General features: G+C 40.1%; 1 protein-coding gene across 4 annotated transcripts; it reads right to left on the reverse strand.

The window, feature by feature from the left end:
• Positions 1-1051: 1051 nt before the first annotated feature.
• Positions 1052-23345, reverse strand: mpi (mannose phosphate isomerase). 4 transcript variants are annotated; one of them, XM_073025514.1, is made up of 8 exons: positions 23289-23345; positions 17685-17812; positions 12911-13111; positions 10524-10665; positions 8313-8492; positions 7779-7952; positions 6973-7181; positions 1052-4196 (listed from the first exon to the last, which is right to left on the reverse strand). In XM_073025514.1, the coding sequence occupies exons 1-8, from the start codon at positions 23302-23304 to the stop codon at positions 3984-3986; spliced, it is 1263 nt and encodes a 420-aa protein (XP_072881615.1). In that variant the 5' UTR covers positions 23305-23345; the 3' UTR covers positions 1052-3983. The 4 variants fall into 4 exon arrangements, with proteins under 4 accessions (XP_072881615.1, XP_072881614.1, XP_072881616.1 ...); XM_073025513.1 differs by having other exon boundaries at positions 23219-23320; XM_073025515.1 differs by having other exon boundaries at positions 23155-23294.
• Between the last annotated feature and the right edge of the window lie 901 nt (positions 23346-24246).

The following is a 24246-nucleotide window of genomic DNA, read 5'->3' on the forward strand; positions in this document are numbered from 1 at the left end:
GGGCACAGCCTCGAAACTGAGGGGCAACCTTTTAGAACAGAGGTAAGGATTTTTTTTAAGCTAGAGAGTAGTGAATCTGCGGAATGCTCTACCGCAGACTGCAATGGAAGCCAAGTCCGTGGAATGAAGAATCTGATAGCTTCCTGATTGCTCAGGGCATCAAAGGATATGGGGTTGAGTGGGATCCAGCATCAGCCATGATCAAATTGTGGAGCAGACTCGATGGGCTGAACGGACAATGCTGTTCCTATGGATAATGCAGCACTCCCCTACTATTGCACTGGAACGTCAGTGTGCATTTTACTGCTCTTGTCCCTGCAGCAAGGATGCAAGCTTAATCTATCTTGGTTGTGGTGTCATAATTGCTCCTCCAGGAGAGTGAATGAGTGTGAATGGCATTGCTCAGGATTTCCAACATCCACAGAATCTCTTGTGTGTTACATAGAAGCAGAATTAAGTCATTCAGCCCATCAACACTGCCACCATTCCATCATGGCTGATTTATTTTCCCTCAACCCCATTTTCCTGCCTTCTCCCCGTTATCTTTGACACCCTCATTAATCAAGATCCTATCAACCTCCACTTTAAATAGACCAAATGACTTGGCCTTCACAACTATCTGTGGCAATGATTCCACAGATTCATGAGACTCTGGGTACAGATATTCTTCCTCAACTCTCTTCTAAAGGAGCTTTCTTCTGTTCTGAGGCTGTATTCTCTGATCTTAGACTCTCCCCACTATTGAAACTAAACTCTTCATATCTACTTTCAGCATTGGGAACATTCTTCCTCTCTGTCCAGATAACCTGATCTCTTGATCTTTGTTCTTTGCCAACTGTGCACACCAAAGCATTCATCAGTGAAACATTTTTACAGTAAAATGTGCTCTGGAGCTTTTCATCAGATATATTCTTATGTGAAAACCACAATGGTTTTAGACACTTTTAGACAGCTTGTTGAACAAGCTTTGCTCAAACTCACATTTACGTACTCTTAAGAATGACAATGGCTTTGCTTTGTCTCCCCAATATTTTCGGTTTAACAATTCCAACATTTTTCAGACGTTTATTTTGAGTGCACATTAAATGAGTTAACATTTGCTCTTAATATACCTTTTCATACTCAGTCTTGATATGAAAAAATCATTACATATTTTATCTTAACCTGTGCAAGAACATGAGCATACTTTCCTCTCTACCATCAATCAAATTTATCCCTCTCTTTATGTAGGAACCCAAAAATAATCAAACATATTTTGTTACAGTACAAATGATCATTCCATACTAACATACACCAAACTACAATGATCACTAATTCATAAAAATACAAAAGTTAAATAGCAAAGAAAAATTCTGATGCAATTAACACATCTATATTACAGTACATGTGACAATTACAAACCAATTCAATTCAATCTACGGTTAGTCCAGATTGATGTCAGTCCCTTCAGGCGATTGACATAAATGTGGAGGAAATGACAGTAAAACTAACCAGATCTGGACCCCAAATACATGGATCATGTCCACATTGTTTCAAGAGGCTAAAAGGTAAACAGGTTTGATCATCCTTGTGATTCTTATCTTCAACAATTTTTTTTTTTAAATTCAGTCAGAGGTTGTGGAGAACCTTATGTATTCCCAAGATGCTGAGAGTAGGTTTAATAGTGGATGGTTTTGTGTGGCAACAAGTTGGTGTAGATCTGGAATCTCAGACAAGTTCAGCATGACAGGTTTCCATTCATTAATCAGTTGGACTTTGAAGAGACAAAACATTTTGGCCATTTTAACTAATGGCAATTTTTAATCTAGTTATTTTGTCTGGACTATTTACTTCAGATCATGGTCATTATACTACCACATTGGGAATAAACTAGATGTAGTTCAGGAGTGCCAATTTTATAACCCATGGAGACACAAACACAATATAGAAGACATCAGTCAATTTACATACATCAAGTTTCCACAAATTAGTAATGTGGTTACAATGTGGGAGATAAAAAATGGTCCATGACAAGAATTTTCTTGCATACATACAAACATTTGAACGAGGAAGCCCCTTATAGGCCCAGATTGATAGAATGCCCTCCTGCTGACACAGTGTACTTACGTACCAACAAGTTCTTGCAAGAAAGCATAATGTACTGTATCAACCAAAAGGATTCCAGAATCCAGGATTCTGGTTCTAATCACAGCAGCAGCACTTTTGGCCTTTGGTAAGCTCAGTCAGGTGTTTCTCCACATTTCCCACCGAAGCCTCAGAAGCCCCACTCCTACTTAAGGTTCTGATTATTGACTTGAAACACTGACCCTGCTTTTCACTCCATAGATACTTGCCAACTGACCAACTATCCCATTTTCTTTCTATGTGACACTTTCACATTTTTTTGTGTTATTTCACATTTCAGTCATTACAAATTTAGTAGCATCAGCTCACTCAATACAAGCTGGAATACTACAGTATGACAGCCTTTAAATAGCAACACGCCAGTTGTTAGTGGAAGACAGACAATACAAATATTTTACACTTTTCTACTATATACATATTTGTGAAAACATTGCTTCCTCTCTCGTTTTCAGACGGTACAGAGAAGTTGCATATTGCTGAAGCCCAACATGTTTCAGATCTGAGGTAAACGCTCATTATATAAATATTATTAGGGAATTGAGTGCAAGACAGTGTGCCTTCAATGTCATTTAATTAGGTACATATCTGCAATGGTCACCCAGAGAATAGCTCTGATGCTATCAACAAGCTGAAAAGCTGTATGTACTGGGTTGAAAGTGTTTAAAATAAAAATTTACACAATGTGGGCATCAGTAACAACTGACTTCCTTACTCACTCATGATCAACCAACAACCAGCTGAAAAACTAAATACTAGTTTGGCAGTGTTTTAATTTTAAATTAGCACAATGTGGGCACTATTGGCAAATTATTTCCTTATTCGCTGATGATTGACCAACAACTACATTCATGTCCCTTTGTGCTAGATGAGACTTGCCTCATCCACACCCTCACACACCCAGCTTCTAAGTTAATTCAGCTAAACTTTGTCAGGTGCTTCTCTGATTTCAATTGCAATGCCACTCTCAGCTCTGGGATTCACCTATTCACCCTCCCTAATCAGCAGGTTCTTGATGAGAACCAAAATTATATCAAAGACTGTACCATCCATCACCAAAGCCAGACTGATGAGAAGTAACTAGCCTGATGGTGCACAAGAGATTGTATGGATGCTGGAAGTCCAGAGCAACACACACAAAATACTGGAGGAAATCAGTAGGTCAAGCAGCATCGATGGAGGGGAACAAACAGTCAATGTTTCAGGCTGAGACCCTTCATTCTGCCAGCATTTTGTGTGTATTGCATTGGTCTGATGGGACGTGCCCTACATTTGTGGAAAGAAAGGAGCCAGACAATGACCTAAAGTTTGGTCTGTACTAAAGATACATCAGTACATGAACAACCTGCTAATGAACATCTCCAGTGTTGTGCAACAATAATGCAAAAACTTTGGCTCCAGAACCCAAAGCTGCAAAGTTCATTGTTCAAAGTCCAAAGCTGCAAACTTGCTTTCCACTACCCAGAAGCTGCCCATTTGAGGTTTATGGAGAAGTTATAGGAATCAAATGTATATATGTGATATATTATATTGATAATGATTACTTAAGGAACACAGGAAGTTCTTGGAGCCAAGGAGCAAGAGCTAAACAGTACAGAACTGAAACAAATTTGTTAATATTGTGCTATAAAGCTCATGTACATAAAACTGAAATGAAACAATCAATCAGTAAAGGAATCAAATGGATAGTCTAACAGAAAATTGGCTAACAGTCAATTAAAAGGGGGCAAAGTTCTGAATCTTGCAGAACACTGGCAAAAAGCTAATTTTTCACAAGGGTCAAACAATGTATCCCACAGCCTACAGTGCCACTATATTTAATTTCTTTATAATCCTAAGGACACAAAGTAAAAGTTGAAATGCTACAGTACACAGCAAGCTCTGAAAAGCAGCATTCCATCCGTTGAGTTGATGCACAGGTCTACTTTCTCGTTGGCTGCAATGAACAGCACAGAGCCTCGTTGGACGTTTATCTGAGACGGGTTAGCAACGGCTGACGCTTCTCCCCTGATCACAAGAAGGATGCTTGCAGAATCAATGGAAGAGATTGTGTATTGTTTCACCGAACTCGGAACCTGAGTTAAAGAGATTTTAGTTTAGTTTGTAAGCTTTTAATTGACAAGAACTTAATAGGTTCTGCTGTCCCTTCATTATATGCTTTTTGAAATCATATAATTTGTTCAGATCACACCTAGCATTGTGCATATTACTAGCCACTAACATAGAACACAGAAAAATACAGCACAATAACAGCGCCTTCTGTCCACATTGTTGTGCTGAACTAATTAGTAATTAAATACCCAATTAAATTAATCCCTTCTGCCTACACAAAGTCCACATCCTTCCATTCTCTGCACAAACATTCCATTCTCCTCTTGAACACCTCTGTCATATTGGCCTCCACAATCACTCTGACAGCACGCTCAAGACACTCACTCCCTCTCACTTTAATTGCATGCCCTCTGGTATTACATCAAAAAATAAACATGAGATACAACTAGGGAGGGAACAGAGGAGATTCACCAGGATTCAGAGGCTGTGACTGGAGATGAAGCTCATGGCTCTGCAATCCATAAGGCCTTGCACAAAAATGGTATTTATGGAAGAGTGGCAACAAGGAAGAAGTCCTGGCTAAGCAAAAAAGCATATCCTTGTCCATAAAGACTAAGTAAATCATCACTTAGCAGATACTATAAGGATGTCTTTGGAAGAAGATGGAAGATCTTGTTGTTGGATGAGTCTAAAGTGGAACTTTCTGGCCTCAACACTAAACTGTATGTGTAGCATTGTGTTAGATTTACACATCAACCAGGTAACACCATCCCTACTGTAAAGTATGGTGAAGGTATGGGGATGCTTTTCAGCAGCAGAGACTCAAAATCTGGTCTGGATTGATGGGAAGAATACAGAGAGATCCTGGATAAAAACCTGCTAGCCTCTGCCAGAAAGCTTAAACTGGAGAGGAAGTTCATTTTTCAGCAATGTAACAACCCAAAACACACTGCCAGAACAATCATAGAGCGGCTTCAAATTAAGAAAAATTATGTCCTTGAGTGACACAGTGTCTTGACCTTAATCTGATTGAACATCTCTGGCAATAACTCAAGATTGCTGTCCACTGCTGCTCCCTAACTAACCTGGCACAGTAAGGAGGAACAGGCAAATCTTGCTCCATCACGCTGTACAAAGCTAGTAGAGACTTATCCAAAAAGACTGCTGGCTGTATTAGCTGCGAGAGGTGCTTCAACAAAGTACTGAGCAAAGTGGGAAGAACACTTTGAATGCAGACATTTCAGTTTTTGAATTTTTAGGTTTTCATGCTTTTCAATTTCCCTATATTTTTGGCCTCTACTGTGGAAAAAAGGAGCATTCTCAGTTAAATTGATCAAATACTCATTTATGTGAGCATAAGGATGGAGGCTGAATATTTTTTCAAGGTACTGTGCATTGAAATGAGTCTTTTTGTGTCAGTGACCACAGTCCAAACAGGTGCTTGGGTCAGCCCACAAGTGTCACCATGCCTACAGTGCCAACACAGCATGCTTACAACTTACTAACCCCAATCCATATACCTTTGGAATGTGGGAGTAAACCAAAGCACCCGGAGGAAACCCACATTGTCACAGGGAGAACATTCAAATTCCTTAAGAGATAGCAGTGGGAATCAAACCTCTATTAGTGACCACTGACATTGTAAAGCGTCATGCTAACTGCTACACTGCCCTCGGGGATATAGATTGAGGTTGAGGCAAGAGGGGATCTGAGGGAGACCTTTTCACCCAGAGAGTAGAATCTACAAGACTACTCTACTGGAGAGAGTAGTAGAAGCACAGTTGCAAACAGCATGAAGAAATATTTAAGCAAGCACCTAAAGTGTCTAGGCATAAAAAGCTATGTGCCAAGTATAGTAAGATGGGATTAACATGAATGGGTGCCTACTTGTTAGCATGATGTGGTGAGCTGGATAGCCTGCTTCTGTGCTGTGTTGTGTTGTGCCCCCTGGAAAAGAGGCAATACGAATACCAAAGAAAAATAAAGGAACTGCATCATGAAAGTTTGTGGAGATCATTTGAACATAGAACATTACAGCACAGTGCAGGCCCTTCAGCCCACCCTTTTAACCTATCAACCTAACCCCTTCCTCCCACATTTTTCTATCATTCATATGCCTATGTAAGAATTTCCTAAATGCCCCAATATATCTGTCTCTACCACCATGTTCCACTCACTCACCACTGTTTAAAAAAAAGTCTAAAATCTCCATTTTCCCTCCAGAAAAGGCAACCAAGCAGTAAATCAATTTAAAATTTAAGGACTACTACTGCTAATGTCCAAAAGATGTATTGTCTAAAAGTCCAAAAAAGATACAAATCTAAGATAGGTCATCGATACAATTTGGAAAAGAAAATCGTTTTAGCCAGATAATGCAAAATTCATTACTGAATAATGTTGATAGAGTTGCACAGATACATTTAAAAGAAAGTTATGTACATAAAAGAGTTGAGTAATAAATAGAATACACAACCACCAATACAGACCTGTCAGTTTCATATTCATGCTTTGCTGCTGAAATTTTGGCATCAATATTTCATCTGTCATTTCACAATCACCTTTTATAGCCCATCATCATAAAGATTAAAATCTGGTTTGCCTGAAGGGCAAATTTAGGCATTTTATAAATTTCCATATTGTTGGTGTCAATTTCTTTAACTCATTTGTTAGGCATCAACAGAATGGAAAATGGTTCAGTAAACTATCAGATTGGTATGCCAATCTGCCCTGAGAAACAGGCAGCAAAGAGATGCAGATGATAAAGTACTAGTGGAGTCCAGTCAACTGCGCAAATCATACCTCTATTTTTATTACTGTGAAATCAGGCACTGGAGGATCGTATATGAAAACCCTTGGGTCACAGGGATCCTGGGTAAACGGGAAGATTTTTTCACTTGCTGGTGCTGGTATGTAGTTGAGCATTTCGCAAAGGGTGTGAACATCAATGAACTTTGGAGTAAGGCCAGCTCGCACTGTATTATCAGAACATGCCATGCATTCTATGCAGTCTGGAACAAATGAAAAAGTTAATTATCACTTTTCAGCTATTTCAAACGATATCACTAAGTTTCTCCACAGCAGCCAAAAATAGACCGCAGAGTCATAAGAAAATTAGAAAGGGCCGCAATATTAGTGTGTAGAACAGTACAGTATAGGCCCTTTAGCCCATGATGCTACACCAACCTTTTTACCTATTCTAAGATCAATCAAACCCTTCCCTCCTACATAGTCCTCCATTTTTCTATCACCCATGTGCCTGTCAAAAGAGTTTCTTAATGCCCCTAATGTATCTGTCTCTACCACCGTCCCTGACAGGGCATTCCACTCACTCACCACTCTCCGTGTAAAGAACTTAACTGAAATCCTCCTCCTCTTTCCTCCAATCACCTAAAAATGATGAATCTTTGAATTATCCTTTTCCATCCTGGGAATAAGTCTCTGGTTATCCACTATTATATGCTCACCACCATCTGCACGCAGAAGTTTCCCCGCAGATCCCTTTTAAATGTTAAAAATTCCTATAGTACAGTTATAGTTAGCAGGTACAACCAAACCATTACACAGAATCCACATGTTACTTAGCATTTCTACCTTTTGGATCTCACCTCCATAAAGATAGGCATGGGGTTCATTAGCTCCCAGAAACATGGCTTCCCCAGGTTGCAGCTTCACCAGATTCAGAAAATAGATGACAAAACATCCAACGTCACCTGGAAATTGGGAATGCAACCGCAGCAACAGCTCGCCATTACTTCCTGCTGTGTCCTTACCTGCAGCAGCTGCACAACAGAAGGCTCTTGTTACTGCCAAATTTGGCTTGCAATATATTAGAACATAGAATAGGGTACAAAGCATCAAAAGTGCCAGCACTAGTATCCCAAACCAATGTAAATGAAGGATCATATTTCAGCTGGCAATTATCTTATTGCAGTTTGTGCGATTTTGCCATGTTTGCATTTGTGCTTGTGACATTGACAACAGCTCCAATGTAAGATACATGCAAATATTTACTTCAGAGTTCCATATGTTGACAAACTTGCTTATAAGAATCCAAGAAATATTTAATTGCACATTAGTTAAGTGCAAACTAATTTACATTTGCCTTCAACATAGCTATGCTGTCTGTTAATAGCACAAACCTTCTTCCAACACCCTCTTCACCAACACATTCAGCTGATCAACAAACATCTTCTTTTCACAGTTCATCATTCTAGTAAAGCATTTCTTCAAAGCATCAGATACCCGGTGTGGGTCACCGGGACTGTTTTCAAGCACTTCCGCAGCTTCATTGCCGACCACTGCGTGAAATTCTGGGACATCTGCAACAAGTGGTTCAGAGATAAAAAATAACAATGAAAATTAGATATATGTTGAAGAATGTTGGGGTTAAAGAATAGAATTAATTTTCAGTTTGATTTGAAAGTGGATATGCCATTGACTTTGGAAAATTTAAAAACAGGTATTTTCCTTTAACCATTCAGTTCTCAAATCAACTGGCTAAACTCTAACCACTAGTTTAGTAACACTATGACCACATTGCACTAAGATGAACTTATTTTTTTGTTCTAATTGCACTTTATTGTAGGTTTTGTTTTTCTTGTGAATTTTGTTTATATGGTGCTATGTGTGCCTGTGAGAGTACTTTTAAGTATTTTTTCCCATTGAAGCTGTGCATACATATACTTGTACACATGACAATTAACTCAGTTGTGACCAACAGTTAAAACAGATTTCAATGTCTCTTCTTTTGTTCATCTCAAACAGTTTACAGCCATCCAATTACTTAAGGATACACATGTTTACACAAGGGTGCTGAAGCCAATAGTGCTGCTGCCTCACATCTCCACTTGACCTGATTTAATCCTGACTACCAACATTGTCTATGTGGAGTTTTACATACTCTTGGGTTTCTTTTGGCTGTTCCAGTTTTCTCCCCAACCCAAAAACATGCAAGTTGATAGGTTCATTAGCCATTGTAAAACTGCCCTTAGACCATGAGACCACAAGACCTAGAAACAGCCATTCAACCATCCAACTTGCTTCACCATTTAATCACAGCCTCTCAACCCTATTCTCTTGCCTTCTCCCTGTAACCTTTGACTAGTCAATAACTTACTAATCTCTGCTTTAAATACACCCAATGACTTGGCCTCTACAGCCGTCTTTCACAAGGAATTCCAGATACTTCACACTCGTGCTAAACAAATTCCTCTATCTCTGTTCTAAAAGGACATTCTTCTATTCTCAGGCTGTGCCGTCTGGTCCTAGACTCTCCCACTATTGGAAATATCCTCTCCGCATCCACTATATCTCGGGCTTTCAATGTTTCAATGAAATCTACCCCCCCCCCCCCCCATTCTTCTAAACTTCAGTGGATACAGACTCAGAGCCATCAAACTCTCATATGTTAACCTATTCATTCCCAGGATCATTTCCGCAAACCTCCTCTAGACCTTCTCCGATGCTAGTACATCCTTTCTTAGATGTAGGCCCAAAATTGTTCACGACTCCAAATGCAGTCTGACCAATGCCTTTTAGGGCTCAGCATTAAATCCCTGCTTTTATATTCTAATGCGTTCAAAATGACTAACATTTTATTTGCCTTATTTCTACTGTCTCAACCTGCAAGTCAACCTTTAAGGAAACCTGCTCTAGGACTCCCAAGTCCCTTTGCACCTCTGATTTCAGAATTCACTCCCCATTTAGGAAATAGCCGACACCTTTATTTCCTCAAACACAGTGTATGACCATACATTTCCTGACACAGTATTCTATCTTTAGTTTATAGGTGAATGGTAGAACTTTGTGGAAAATTGATGTGAATGGTAGGGGGGTGAAGGATGGAGAAGTTACAATAGAGAAAGGGATCACATAGACTGTACGGCCTGGTTTCCTGCTACAGTGTGTTGTAATGAGATATGGAAATAACTGAATTCAGCAACCAATACATGCATGATCTGGTCCAAATTGGAAATTAATGCCCATTCCACACTTGTTTGCTGGTATTAGCTGAAGAAAGAATGTTGGCCAAGTCTACTTTCTCAAAATGTGACATGTGACAAATGGAGAGTGGATTCAACAATGCAGTTTCCGTTCATTACATCACCAAAGTTCTGGTCAAGCTAACCTGTAACCGACTGGTTAAAGTGATGATACCTAAATCCAAAAGCTTCAGTTTCAGATGCCTGACCCCAACCAAATGAATCACTCGTCACCAAGTGCTCACATTTCACACAGAGCTCAAGGAATTGCAAAGCTGCTCCAAAAATACAGAAAGCAGGCATACTGTATTTAACATACAATTTGTCACCAAGGTTTACAAGGACATATCACGGTGCTTCATGTCTTACTTTTCAAAAATCCAATAATTTCCTCCACTGGTCTGAATCCACACAGTCCTTCAAATGGAGTCAGTGCAATAGCCATTTCTGGTTTGTGATTTTTATCAGGATATCGATCTGGAAATTGAGCATGGAGCTGTGCAGCTAATTCCTGTAAGAAACAAATTTCAAACCCATGATGAATAGAGTGCTTTAAAACATAAGTAATTTGGAAAATTATCTTACAAATGTTTGTTTCAGGGGTTTTTTTGGGTTGTGTTCTGGGGTTGTGGAATACAGCTAAACACATCCAAGCTAAGCTCAGCAAGTCAAACTTGCTCCATTCTGCAAAAGAGCATTAGGTTAAGTTTTCCCCCACCCTGCTCCTGTACTAATAATATTTTTGATCTATCAATTCCCCAGCAAAGTCATAAGTACTTGGAGGAACAATGTTTATTATTCAATTATAGATATCAAAATTGGATTTGTTTTAAATAATTTTCTGGTAACTTAATTTCAACTCTAATTCCTTATTATTTTTTCTAAAGCTCTCCTGATGGACTCAGTTACACAGAAGTCTTGAGTGAAGAATACCTTGCTAAGAAATGTCTCTTCTTTAGTGTAGTCACTTGTTTGCAGGAAACATTGAGGTCTGCTTTTGCACAGTGTGCTCCCACAGTCAGCAACGTGGCAGATGATCATATTTCAGTCATATTGAATGGAGGGTAAACATTGGTCAGAAAGTCAGGAAGATTTTCTCTGCTGCTCTTGAACAGAACACTAAAGGGCGTATAATATCCATCAGTGTGCCAGCAGAACTCTTTAATGTTTCTCGTTCCAGAAGCAGTACTGCAGTGTCAGCCTTGATTACTCTGGCTATCTACAGTGGGAGAAACCCACAACCTTCTGAATTAATGATGTTGCCAAGCAAACTATATGGTTATATTAAAAAATTGATCTGAACCACTATTTTACCTCTGACTGAGAATGCCCAAGACCATAAGATATCCGAGCAGAATTAGGCCATTCAGCCCATTGATTCTGCTCCACCATTCGATCACAACCGATTTACTAACCTCTCAAAGTCATGCTTTTCCCACCCCTCCCTTGTACAATCATCTCACACCTGCCCGCTTGTTTTAAATTTAAAATAGACTAAATGCACTGAAGGTGTCACATTTCATAATTTCACACACTGTTTCTATTTCTATGCAAATTCTCCAGGACTAATTTTTCTGAGAGAGCCCATTCTTAGGAATTTAACATAAACACAAAACAATGATGGGGACAAGATCAGAAATGATGATGACAGATAACTAAAGCCTCAACAACAAGGTTAGTTCAGACAAAATCCTTCAAATGCAAGAGAAGGTAAAAAATCTGTTGAATCACATATGGCTCAGGGTAGTTAATTTCAAAGATCCACTACAGTACAAGTGAAGGAAGATCTCATTTCAGTTCTAAGTGTCCTACTCCTTATTTTGAGATGTGACTCTTCAACTTCTAGACTCCTCAACCAAGGGAAGTATCATTTCCACATCCATTCCATTTAGCCCTGTAAGTATTGGATAGATCTCATTAAAGTCACTTCCCCTTGTAAACTGGAAAAAACACAGGTCTACTCCTATTTGATCTCATGTCACCATCATAGGAATCAATCTGGTGAATGTTTGCTCTGCTCCCTCCAACAAAGATATCCACTGCAGGTAAAGTGGCAGAAATTGCACACAATAGCACAACTCGCTAAGACACCTTTACTCTTGTACTTAAACTATTTTACAATAAAAGATTTCCAATAAATTGAGTTCAAGAGGTAATGTCCAGACCTAAAGACAAAAGAGCAGAATGATACCATTCAGCCCATCAAGTCTGCTCCACCATACCTCTCAGCACCATTCTCCTACCTTCTCCCCGTAACTTTTGACACACTTGCTAATCAGTGAACCTATTTAAATACACCCAATGACTTGGCCTCCACAGCCCATCTGTGGCAATGAATTCCACAGATTCACCATCTTCTAACTAAGGAGATTTCCTCTCATGCCTGTTCTAAGGGATGTTCTTTTATGCTGAGGCTGTAACCTCTGGTCATAGACTCCCCCACTACTGGAAACATCCACTTCAGGTCCACTCTATCTAGGCTTTTCAATATTTGATATTTCAATGAAATCCCCCCTCTCATTCTTCTGAACTCCAGCAAGCATAGACACGTATATCAACAGGATAAAGGTCATCTCATGTTTAGGTACATGGCGCAGTCCAACTCGAAATACTCCTAAAACAAATTCATATTCCAGACAATGCTTTCTATGCTGTAAAATTATTTTGAAAACTGAGCAAAATTAAAGGATATATTCCACGTTACAAACATGGCTATTTACCCAATTAAATGAGATTCTACTTAACTCTTTGCTTACTTTGTTCGGATGAGCTTGAATAGATAATGAGATGTTCACCGAAAGCACCTTGAACAAAAAAGGCAATTGTCCTTGGAAAACATCCTTCACTTTTGACCCCAGAGAATCAGGATGCTCTGAAATCCACTGGCCAAGAGTCTTCTGGGAAATTCTGTTGTCGCAAATGACTGCATCCCCTTTGGGATGTGCTCCCATCCATAACTAATAGAAAAATCATAAAACAGCATCACTTCTCAAGCTTGTTAATAATTTCCATATTTTGCCATGTTGGAAGACGTGTTTCGCTAATTATATTGCACATGGATTTCTCATCTTTGTGTTACTTGTTAACATAACACCATCAATAATGTGCTTGTGAATAATGAGGTAATTGTAAACTTAATTTATATTAAATTGCCATATGATTTCTATCAGTACTCTTCCTTCTCTGCATGAATCAAAGCTGTCCAAAGCAGAAAAAGATAATTTAAGGATAGATTCATTTACTGCTCTTACAATGTCACCAGAAAGCATAGAGAAGATATTAGCAGAATTTTAAGACTTCATTTTGAATTATACTTCTCAATAAATTAACAAACAAAATTTCAGACTACGTTGCAGAGGTGGGATTGAAGATTGATAGCAATGTTTTAAAAGCAATGTCAGCCCTTTATGAGTGGAGGAAGAATCACACTAGGCTCAACGTACATTCACATATCCTCTTGAACACACCTATTGAATGCCTTGACCAAAAGAAGTCTCACCTTCTCTACAGTACTGGTCTCTGGTCAGTACAGACCAGGTTGGAAAATCTTTTTGAGAGCATGTACCCAAAACAGCAATAACCTTCTTGAAAAATATTCTCTCCTGTGGCACGGTAATTTTGGACAGATGATGATGAATTAATGAATTTGTTTCAATAATTATTGGCTTTAAGGAAAAAGGTTCAGTCCTGGTGTTTATTTATGTGTTTTCATTGTTAATTATTAATAATAGTATTATAGAGACAGATAAATGAAGCAATTTTATAAACCTGCTAAAAATAATATTAATCTTTTAAAAAACAATTGAAAAATAATATCACTTCTTTCCTGTTGTGGGGGAGTCTAAGATCAGAGGACACAGCCTCAAAATAATGGGACATCCTTTTAGAACAGAGATGAGGAGAAATTTCTTTAGCCAGGGAGTGGTGAATCTGTGGAATTTATTGCCACAGGCAGCTGTGGAGACCAAGTCATTGGGTATACTTAAGGCAGAGGTTGATAGATTCTTAATTAGTCAGAGTATGAAGGGATATGGGGAGAAGGCAGGAGATTGGGGCTGAGAGGGAAAATGGATCAGCCAAGATGAAATGGTGGAGCAGACTTGATGAGCCAAATGGCCTCATTCTGCTCCTATATCTTGTGGTCTAAATACTGCTGTTAGTGTCACCGTTCACTAATGAAATACCAATGTGTACACCATCGGGTCTGTGAGGATTTCAAAACGTATCATCCAATGTCACGTGTAGCAACTGTCTAGCTGGCACCAAGCCGGTGTGAGACTTTCCTGTGAACACATCTCTCTGCTCTCAGCTTGTAAAAAAAAAATCATCTGCTGTTCTATTTGGCAGACAAAAATAACTATTATATATCTTTCTATTATAGGTGGGGTTAAAGAATTGAGGGGTGGCACTGCATGTTGCATGCCACAGTTATTTTGAATGTGCTAATCTTGGACACGCATGCTATTGGTTCAGACTACATGCTCATATCTCTAAAGTGAAACATGAACACACGCTCATCTTACAAAACTACCAGTGAACATAACTAAGCAAGAAAAAGGGGCAGATTTGAATGCCACTTATCTGCAAAATCTATTAAAATAATACTAAGAGCTGCAAGTTTACCAAGAACTGGGAGAAGAAACTCACAATCTTGAATAGATCCCAGTGAAAAATGTAAAGCTGAAGACAACAGTGAAGGAACAGCAAAAATTGGCCTTCATAAATTAAAATATTGAGTACTGGAGTTGAAATGTTGTGCGTTGTGCTGAACTTGTATAAGACATTGGTGAGACCATATTTGGAGTTAAATCACAAATAAGAGAAAAAATCTGCAGATGCTGGAAATTGAAAAAAATACACACAAAATGCTGAAGGAACACAGCAGGCCAGGCAGCATCTATGGAAAAGAGTAAGCAGTTGAAGTTTTGGGCTAAGACTCTTCATCAGGACTGGGGGGAAATAAAGATGAGAAAGCAGAGTACGAAAGTGGGGAGAAGGGAGGAAGAAATACAAGGTAATAGGTGATAGGTGAAACCAGGAGATGGGGGGTAAAGAGCTAGGAAGTCAATTGGTGAAAAAAATAAAAGGACTGGAGAAGGGGGAATCTGACAGAAGAGAACAGAAGGAAATAGAAGAAAGGGAAGGAGGAGGAGCACCAGAGGGAGGTGATGGGCAGGTAAGGAGACAAGGTGAGAAAGGGAAATGGGAATGGGAAATGGTGAGGGGGGGCAATCACCAGAATATTTGAGAATGCCCATGCCATCAGGTTGGAGGCGATGATGCCACACTCAGGTTGGAGGAGCAACACCCTATATTCTATCCAGAAAGAATATAAGATGTCGGTCCCCCAACCTGAGTGTGGCATTATCGCAGCAGTATGTCAGAATGGGAATGGAAAGTAGAATTGAAATCGATGGCCACTGGGAGATCCCACTCTTTCTGGCAGACGGAGCCTAGGTGGTCAGCGAAGCAGTCTCCCAATCTTCATCGGGTCTCACAAATACACACTGGGAACACTGCATACAGTAGATGGCTCTAACAGACTCACAGGTGAAGTTTTGACTCACCTGGAAAAACTGTTTGGGGCCATGAATGGTGGAGGAGGGGCAGGAAGGGTACTTGTTCCACTTGAAGGGATAAGTACCAGCAGAGAAATCAGTGGGGAGGGGCAAATGAATGGACAAGAGAGCCGCATAGGGAGCGATCCTTGCGGAATGCAGAAAGTTGGGGGGGGGGGGGGGGAGATGTGCTTGGTGGTGGGATCCCGTTGGAGATGATGGAAGTTATGGAGGCTGGTAGTGTCGTCGGGGTGAGGGCATACATGCATGAAACAAAAGAAATGCAGATGAGGGCAGCATTGATGGTGGAAAAAGGAAAACCCCTTTCTTTGAAGGAGAAAGACATCTCATTAGCTCTGGAATGAAAAGCATCCTAAGAGCAGATGTGGGGAGGACAAAGGAATTAAGAGAAGGGGTGGCATTTTCACATGTGACAGGGTGGGAAGAGGTATACTCCAGGTGGCTGTGGAAATCAATGAATTCTAAAAGATATTAGTAGATATCCAGAGATAGAGACAGACAGAGATCAAGAAAGGGGAGGGAGGTGTTGGAAATGCACCAGTTAAATTTGAAGGCAGGGTGGAAGTTCGAGGCAATGTTGAGAAAGTCAACTAGCTCAGCATGGATGCTAGAAGCATCACCAATGCAGTTGTCAATGTAGAGAAGGACAAGTTGGGGAGTGATACTGGTGTAGGCTTGGAATATAGACTGTCCCACATAGCTAACAAAAAGGCAGGCATGCCCATGCAAGTGCCCACGGCTACATCTTTTGTTTGAAGGAAGTGGGAGGAACCAAAGGAAAAATTATTGAGAGTAAGGGACCAGTTCCGCCAGGCAGAGGAGAGTGATGGTGCAGGGGAACTGGTTGGATCTGGTGTCCAGAAAAAAAAAGTGCTTTGAGGTCTTCCTGATGGGGGATGGAGGTGTATAGGGACTGGACATACATGGTGAAAATGAGATGGTCAGGGAACTTGAAGTCATTGAAAAGATCAAGAGCATGTGAAGTGTCATGGATGTAGGTAGGAAGGGACTGAACCAAGGGGACTAAAACAGAGTCAAGGTATGCAGATACAAGTTCAGTGGGGCAGGAACAAGCAGAAACAATGGGTCTACCTGGACAGGCAGGATCTTGGATAGGAAGTAGAAATGGGGGGTGCGGGGTAAGGGAACTATGAGACTGGTGGCAGTGGATGGGAGATCCCCAAAGTTAATAAGATCAGTGATGGTACAGGTGACAATGGCCTGGTGCTCCTTAGTGGGGTCCTGTTCAAGGGGCAAGTAAGAGGAAGTGTCTGAGAGTTGGTCTCAGCAAGGTGGAGGTCAGGAGTATTGCGTGCAGTTCAGATCACCTACCTACAAAAAAGTCCAGAAGCTTGAAAGAGTGCAAAATTTACAAGGATACTGCCAGGACTTCAGGACCTGAATCATTGGGAAAGGTTGTCGAGGTTAGGACTTTATTCCCTGAAGCATAAGAGATTTGAAGGATTTATACAAAATTATGAGGGGCGTAGATTGGATAAATGCAAGCAGGCTTTTTCCACGAAGGTTCAGTGAGACTAGAACTAGAGGTCATGGGTTAAGGGTGAAAGCTGAAATATTTAAAGGGAAGCTGAGGGGGAATTTCTTCACTCAGAGGTGGTGCAAGTGTAGAATGTGCTGCCAGTAGAAGTGGTGGACGTGGGCTCGATCAGCATTTAAAACATTTGGGTAAGTACATGGTTGGGAGGGGAACAGGGGGTTATGGTCTAGGTGCAGCTCAGTGGGACTAGGCAGAGTAAGAGTTCAGCACGGACTAGATGGGTTGAAGAGCCTGTTTCCATTCAGTAATGCTATGACTATAAGGGAGGCAATGAAGGAAAAGTTTACTAAAATACTGACATTGTGATCTTGCAAAATTCATCTACCCACACATACACACCTGCTCTCTTAAAGCTAGGATCTAGAATATTGTTTAAGGCAAAATGCAAAGTACCTCAGCATAGGGTTTGTCTTGTTCAATGACTATCGAAGGGTTATTACTTGAAATTAGTTTTGCCACCTCACTCTCCGATCCAACCTTCCCCCAGGCATAGTGCTGCACAGCACACTTCAGCGGAAACACTGGTGAAAAGAAAATGAAAAACTCTAACCTCCAAACCTCAGCACAATAATAAATGACTCCAAGCTTGGCATAATTTAAAATAAAGACACATCAAAATACAAGACAGTTTAATTTTCAAAAAAATCATATACTTTAAAAATACAAGCACCCACTACCATATTTAGATAGGTACATGGATGGGAGGGATATGAAGGGCTATGGTCCAGATACAGTCAATGGGACTAGGCAGAATAACAGTTCAGCACGGACTAGATGGTTCAAAGAGCCTGTTTATGTGCTGAAGTGTTCTATAACTCTATGACAAAGTGGACAGAGTAGGATAAAACCAACATAAAAAAATTCTCAGGGGGCAATTAGTCTTTGGGACCCCACAATCCGGAGGAGAGGAGTAGCTCGGAATTGCATGGTGCAAAAAGTGAGTGATGATGGTTACTTGTTAAATTTCAAAGATGAGATTGACACTTTTTATTAATCAGAAGTTTCAAGGAACACAAAGTCACAACCAAATGATGATCTTGTAAATTGATGGAAGAGACTTGGGAGCTAAAAGGCCTATAACATTTCACGTCAGCAAGGTGAAACAGATCAAACCATCGGGAGGAGCTCAAGATGGAGTATACCAAAGGTGAAATGCCGACAAAACCATTTGCAATGTAAAACTGGTCCATAAATAAGGATGGGAACCAAGGTGTATGATCACAAAGTAGTTTTCTTCCACAAGACCATAAGATATAGAAGCAGAATTAGGCCACTCAGCATATAGAGTCTGTTCTGCCATTCGATTATGGCTGATTTATTATCCCTCTCAGCCCCATTCTCCTGATAACCTTTGATACTTGTATTAATCAAGAACCTAATAACGATCTAATAATTCCTTCCCATTTACCAGGATCTGACACTTTTGATGACTGATAGAGCCTATAACTCAGTCCCATGTCTCAATAGGTCCCAGTATCTTCTGAGTGCCAGAAACAAGCCCCAAGAACCAAAGACCAATTCCCCCCCCACCCAGCATTACTTTACCTAACTTACTTCAAATAGTCTGCCTGTACAACTAAATATCCTGGAATCTCACAAAATAAATATCACTGAATCTAGGTGTGGACTGGTGATTGGGGTGGGGGGGGGGGGGAGGAACCTTACACTATAGATATATCTTTGGTATTCGTTGCCTGAGTTGTTCAACAAACAGTTTGACAATGACAAATATTCTCAGCACAGGAGAACAAAAGCAAAATGTATATACACCCTACGATGATTGTGAAAGAAAAATCTTAAACCGGTGAATCACAAGAAATACATGCAAATCATCTTGCTGGACAAGAAGACTGGCACACTACATAATGAACACTTGCCTGTCATCTCTCCAAAATCTCTTACTGACCCATGATAAAAGCAAGCTTTGACAGAATTAGCATTGTTCATGGAAAACTGGCCAACAAAGGGCATCATGACCAGCATAAACTCTAGGTAGGGAAAAAAATGTCAGGACTAAAGTTCATTTTTAATATCCTACAGAATGCTTGTCACAGATCCAATCATTCCAATATTATAATCTCACTGTTTAGCAATTTTATTCAGATCACTGGGCTCCATTTCCCACTTTCATTAAACCTAATGGATTCACTAAAATATATTATATGATTGCGTAATTTGTTAAAAAAGTGATGTGGAAGTTTGTGGGGGTGTTAATGAGTTACATTTATTAGTCTCTAGCACCAAAGTTCCAACTTTACCAGATTAGAGACATAATCTACCATTTGGAACTCCTGATACTTTAGCATCTGCCTTACCAGATGATGTCTACCTAATTTTCTTGAGATTCATCAAGGGCTTCCAGTTCCCACACTCACCACTCCCAGCTTCTGTCTATAAACTGAATAGGGCCCCCATTTTAAAACTATCCTGAAAAAAATTGACTTGGACCCACTTTCCCATGCTCCCTTTAGATTTCGAGGTTCACATGAAAATTTTGTTATTAAAGTGTGATTTAAAGGTGTTTTGGGATATTAATATGGACAACCTCCTGGGTTGCAGGACTGTATGTGCATGGGTGGGTGGGAGGAACAGAGTTTCTTTGCTGTTGTTGTCGTCGCTTGCCATGTTTTATGTTGTTTGGCTGAGCATTGTGACCACGCTACATTGGCGCCTGAATGTGTGGCGACACAAGCTTGTTATGCTGAAAGGGCCCATTATAACTCCAAATAAAATTAAATTTAAAATGATGTATTTCACTGTTATCAACACACACAAAATGCTGGCAGAACTTAGCATGCCAGGCAGCGTCTACGGAAAAAAGTATAGTTGACGTTTCGGGCCAAGACCCTTCAGCAGGACTATTTCACTGTATGTTTCAATGTGATCAATAAATCTGAATCTGGAATCTTGAATAACTTCTAGCAGTCCTGGGAATAACATCCAATTGTCCAAAAACAAAACACACATGTGATACTCTAACACCAATATCCCAAGTGTACCATGTTATCAGAGATTTATTGTATAAAGGTAGACCTGAGAAACAAAATGAGTGCAAGGGGAAAGAAAATTCTGTTGGTACAGTAGCACAAAAACTGCTTTGAAAAAGGAGGGTAGCAACAAATTCCATAATAGATTTCAAACAGAAAATTGGCTGAATATTTGACTTGGCCAAAGTAGGTTGGTGTGGAATATTTAAAAGGCTAGCAGCACAAGAGTATTGACCACACCATATTTCATAAAGACTCTGTACACTTTGAATATGAGAACGAACACCAGTCCCTCTGTGGCGTTGATTTCAAATTTTAATATACAGAGAAGATAAGACAGATTAATTAATCACTCCTTTCTTAATTAAACAACCAGTCACAATCTGCATAGGCCTCAAATCCTTCATGTTACACCATTACTTATGTCATCTACATATCAGAACAAAATTGCATTACCGCTGCCTCTGCACAGGGTATAATTGTCCCTTGGTACTTATCGGGTATCAATCACTAGTGACCTATAGATCAGGTCTTTGACCTCTCCACACATCCTTCATTTATTGAACTGTAATCACAGCAGCAAACATTAATCAAGCAATCATCTGAACTCCACTCAAAATAGTCAGCATTCCTGAAGTTTCATAACTACTTTAAAAATTTACCAATTATAAATTGACTAGGACTAATACCATGCAGGTTAATATACACCAACAATTGCCATGTGTCATAAAAATCAAAATACTAATACTGAACATTTCATGGCAAAGAACTACAAACACAAGAAAATATGCAATGGCCAGAGGACAAATGGACCCTGTTGCAAACAAGGCACAATCAATCAATCCTACCAAAGATTCAAAAGCATTACTATAGATAATATATATAAAAGCATTATTTTAGCCTCAATTCTCAAAAGGAATCAAGCTACATTGAAAAACATTTAGTACAAATAAGGTGGTTATTTTTATTTACAAATTATTTATTCAGACCCTACAAATCACCTCTCCATTTTCTTCTATTCCTTCCATGTGCATTTCATAACAAATTACCGGTACTTCAATTTAATTTAATTTTTAATTGAGATACAGCACATAGGCCCTTTCAGCCATGCCACTCAGCAATCCCCCAATTCAATTCTAGCCTGATCAGAGGACAATGTACAATGACCAATTATCTAATCAATTGGTACATCTTTGGACTGTGGGAGGAAACTGGAATACACAGAGGAAACCCACGAAGTCACAGGAAAAACATATGAACTCTTTACAGGCAGCGGTGGGAATGGAACCCAGGTTGCTTGTACTGTAAAGTGCTAACCACTACGTTACCATGCCGTACAAAAAGGTTCTTGGTCTGATACGTTGACAGGTTATTCTCATCCATTGATGCTGCCTGACTTGCTGAGCTCCTCCAGCATTTTGTGTGCTACTCAAGATATTTTCATTTTTAGAATTACTTTCCACATATTTTCTGGTTACATACAGCATTCTGAGGTAGTTTGTTCAAAGTAAAATAGAAGTCTTGGCCTGTAACATTTTACAATGCAATTTACTTTTCAAAGAGCATTATTGCTATGATTTTGGAAACATGGCAGCCAATCTGCCAGATCCTAAAACATTACAACACAAACCAGATCAACTGGTTTTAAAAAATGCTGCTCAAGATAAATATTGCCATGTTTTACATTCACTGAAGGAAGTAATTTTAATTAATTTCTCATCTAGAAGCCAAGAACTCTTATGGAGCAATACATTCTCCAATTCTACACCACAAATGTCTAGCTGGATTTTAATTTTAATTTTAACTTTCAGCTAGTCCAGAACCTTTAAAACTACAGGTATCAATCACTGGTGACTTTACAGATCAGGTCTTCACACATCTTTCGTTGACTTGCTGGACTGCAAGCACAGTGACATTCGTTAATCAAAGCTATATTTTTCAGGTCAATGAAAACACAGAATGCCTCAAAAATTGCTAAGACCACCTAACCAAGTATAGTAGACTCTCAGCTATTTCTGTTTTCATGGGGGGGGGGGGGGGGAATTGCCCAAAATTATACTTCGAACTGCACAGACTCAATGGACAAGCAAGCTTTTTTGCTGTAGATTCATAGAGCCTGACAGGATAAGCTCCATACCAATATGTACATGTGCACAGATTAAAATTATTGGTATCACGGGCATCTGTACACTATATATAAATACCACAAAAATTAGCTTTTTGATGCAGTAAACAGTCTACTTCAAGATGAGGACAAACACAATTTAGAAACCTTAAATTGGGCACAATTTACACGTGTGTAAAACAACCATAACAAGACTAGTGGAACACACACAAAATGCTGGAGGAGCCCAGGTCAGGCTGCATCTATGGACAGGAAATGAACAATCCTTATTTTGGGCCAAGACACTTCATCAGGACACTAGCATAAAAATATAAGAAAATTACTAAATAGACATTGTTCTAGAGGTCAGTTACGATAATATATAAAGAAATACCCAAATGAAATGGGAATACAACTGGATCTATTACCATACAAGAAATGAAAGGGTGTCTGCATTATTTTAGATATTTAAACTATCACATTGTTAATAATCTTGCATTTCCTGCTCCACCTGAGGCATAAGTGAAGGGGTGGGGGGAAGAGGGGGTAATTAATGGAGTGTGGAAGAAGGGATAATTAATATATGGAAAGAGGGCGTAATTAATGGAATGAGAAAAGGGGGGAATGGGGCGGGAGTCGGGAGGCTTTGAAAGCTCGGGGTAGGAGAAGACACGGAAAGACAGTGGGTTCGGGTGAGGAGACAGATGGCGATGGAGCGTGTGTGAGTGGAGGCTGCTCGAAACCAATTCATCAAAAGTGCAGCCACGCTGACCTCTAAAAGGACTTGTCCCATTTCCCCGTGGAAAACATCCGCAGCCCCCTACCCACAGAAATACCTCGTTCCCGTAAACAGGGCGTGACAGTCATCGTCACTCTAGGTCTAACTGATCTTCACACTACCCTCACCTTTCACCGCCGCCATCACTGCCTTCTCAGGCAGACAATCTGTGCGTGCCAGGTCATCACCATGCGTACGAACGTACTGTGCGTCTCTTAATGCATTCTGGGAATTGCAGTTTATTTTAAGTATGGTTAACGTTGAAACGTGCAGGTAACATGCACAAAATGCTGGAGGAACTCAGCAGACCAGGCATCTATGGAAAAGAATAAACAGTCGACGTTTCAGCCGAGATCCTTCATAGATTTGGAGAGAAAAAGATGAGAAGTCAGAGTAAGAAGGTGGGGTGAGGGCAGGAAAAAATACAAGGTAGTAGGTAATCGGTGACCCTGTCCTGACGAAAGGACTCGGCCTGAAACGTCGACTGTACTCTTTTCCGTAGATGCTACCTGGCCTGCTGAGTTCCTCCAGCATTTTGTGTGTGTTGCTTGGATTTCCAGCATCTGCAGATTTTCTCTTGTAGATACTGATGGGTGAAACAAGGTGGAGGGGTGAGGAAAAGAGCTGGGGAATCGTTTGGTTAAAGATGAAGGGCTGCAGAAGGAGGAAACTGATAAAAGACGACAGTAAGTCGAGGAAGAAAGGGAAGGGGGAGGAGATGGGTAGGTAAGGAGATAAGGTGAGAGAGAGAAATGGGAATAGGGAATGGTGAAGGAGAGGGGTGGGGGGGGGGGGGGAATTATCAGAAGTTCCGTAAATTGATGTTCACGCCACCGGGTTGGAGGCTACCAAGGTGGAATATAAGATGTTGCTTCTCCAACTTGAGTGGCCTCATCACTGCAGTAGAGGAGGCCATGGACTGACATGTCAGACCTCAACATCTACTGTACCCTGTGTGGCCCCCTGTACTGCCCCCTGGGCAGCATCTATGAAAAGAGAAATAGAGATAAAGTTTCATATCCCAGACTCTTTGTTTATTTAGTTATTATATACAACGCAGAGTTGGCCCTTCGAGCTGTGCTGCCC

Source organism: Hemitrygon akajei, chromosome 21 (assembly GCF_048418815.1).
Source record: "Hemitrygon akajei chromosome 21, sHemAka1.3, whole genome shotgun sequence".
Classification (NCBI taxonomy): domain Eukaryota; kingdom Metazoa; phylum Chordata; class Chondrichthyes; order Myliobatiformes; family Dasyatidae; genus Hemitrygon; species Hemitrygon akajei.

What these genes read in the sequence shown, in the direction of transcription:
- mpi (XM_073025513.1), bottom strand. Translation starts at nt 23,249, where the DNA reads ATGACTGTCACGCCCTGTTTACGGGAACGAG. An exon ending in TTCAAGCTCATCCGAACAAA is followed by an intron (nt 10,666 to 12,910) that starts GTAAGCAAAGAG and finishes TGTTTCTTACAG; the next exon opens with GAATTAGCTGCACAGCTCCA. An exon ending in CCATGCCTATCTTTATGGAG is followed by an intron (nt 7,182 to 7,778) that starts GTGAGATCCAAA and finishes CATTTGTTCCAG; the next exon opens with ACTGCATAGAATGCATGGCA.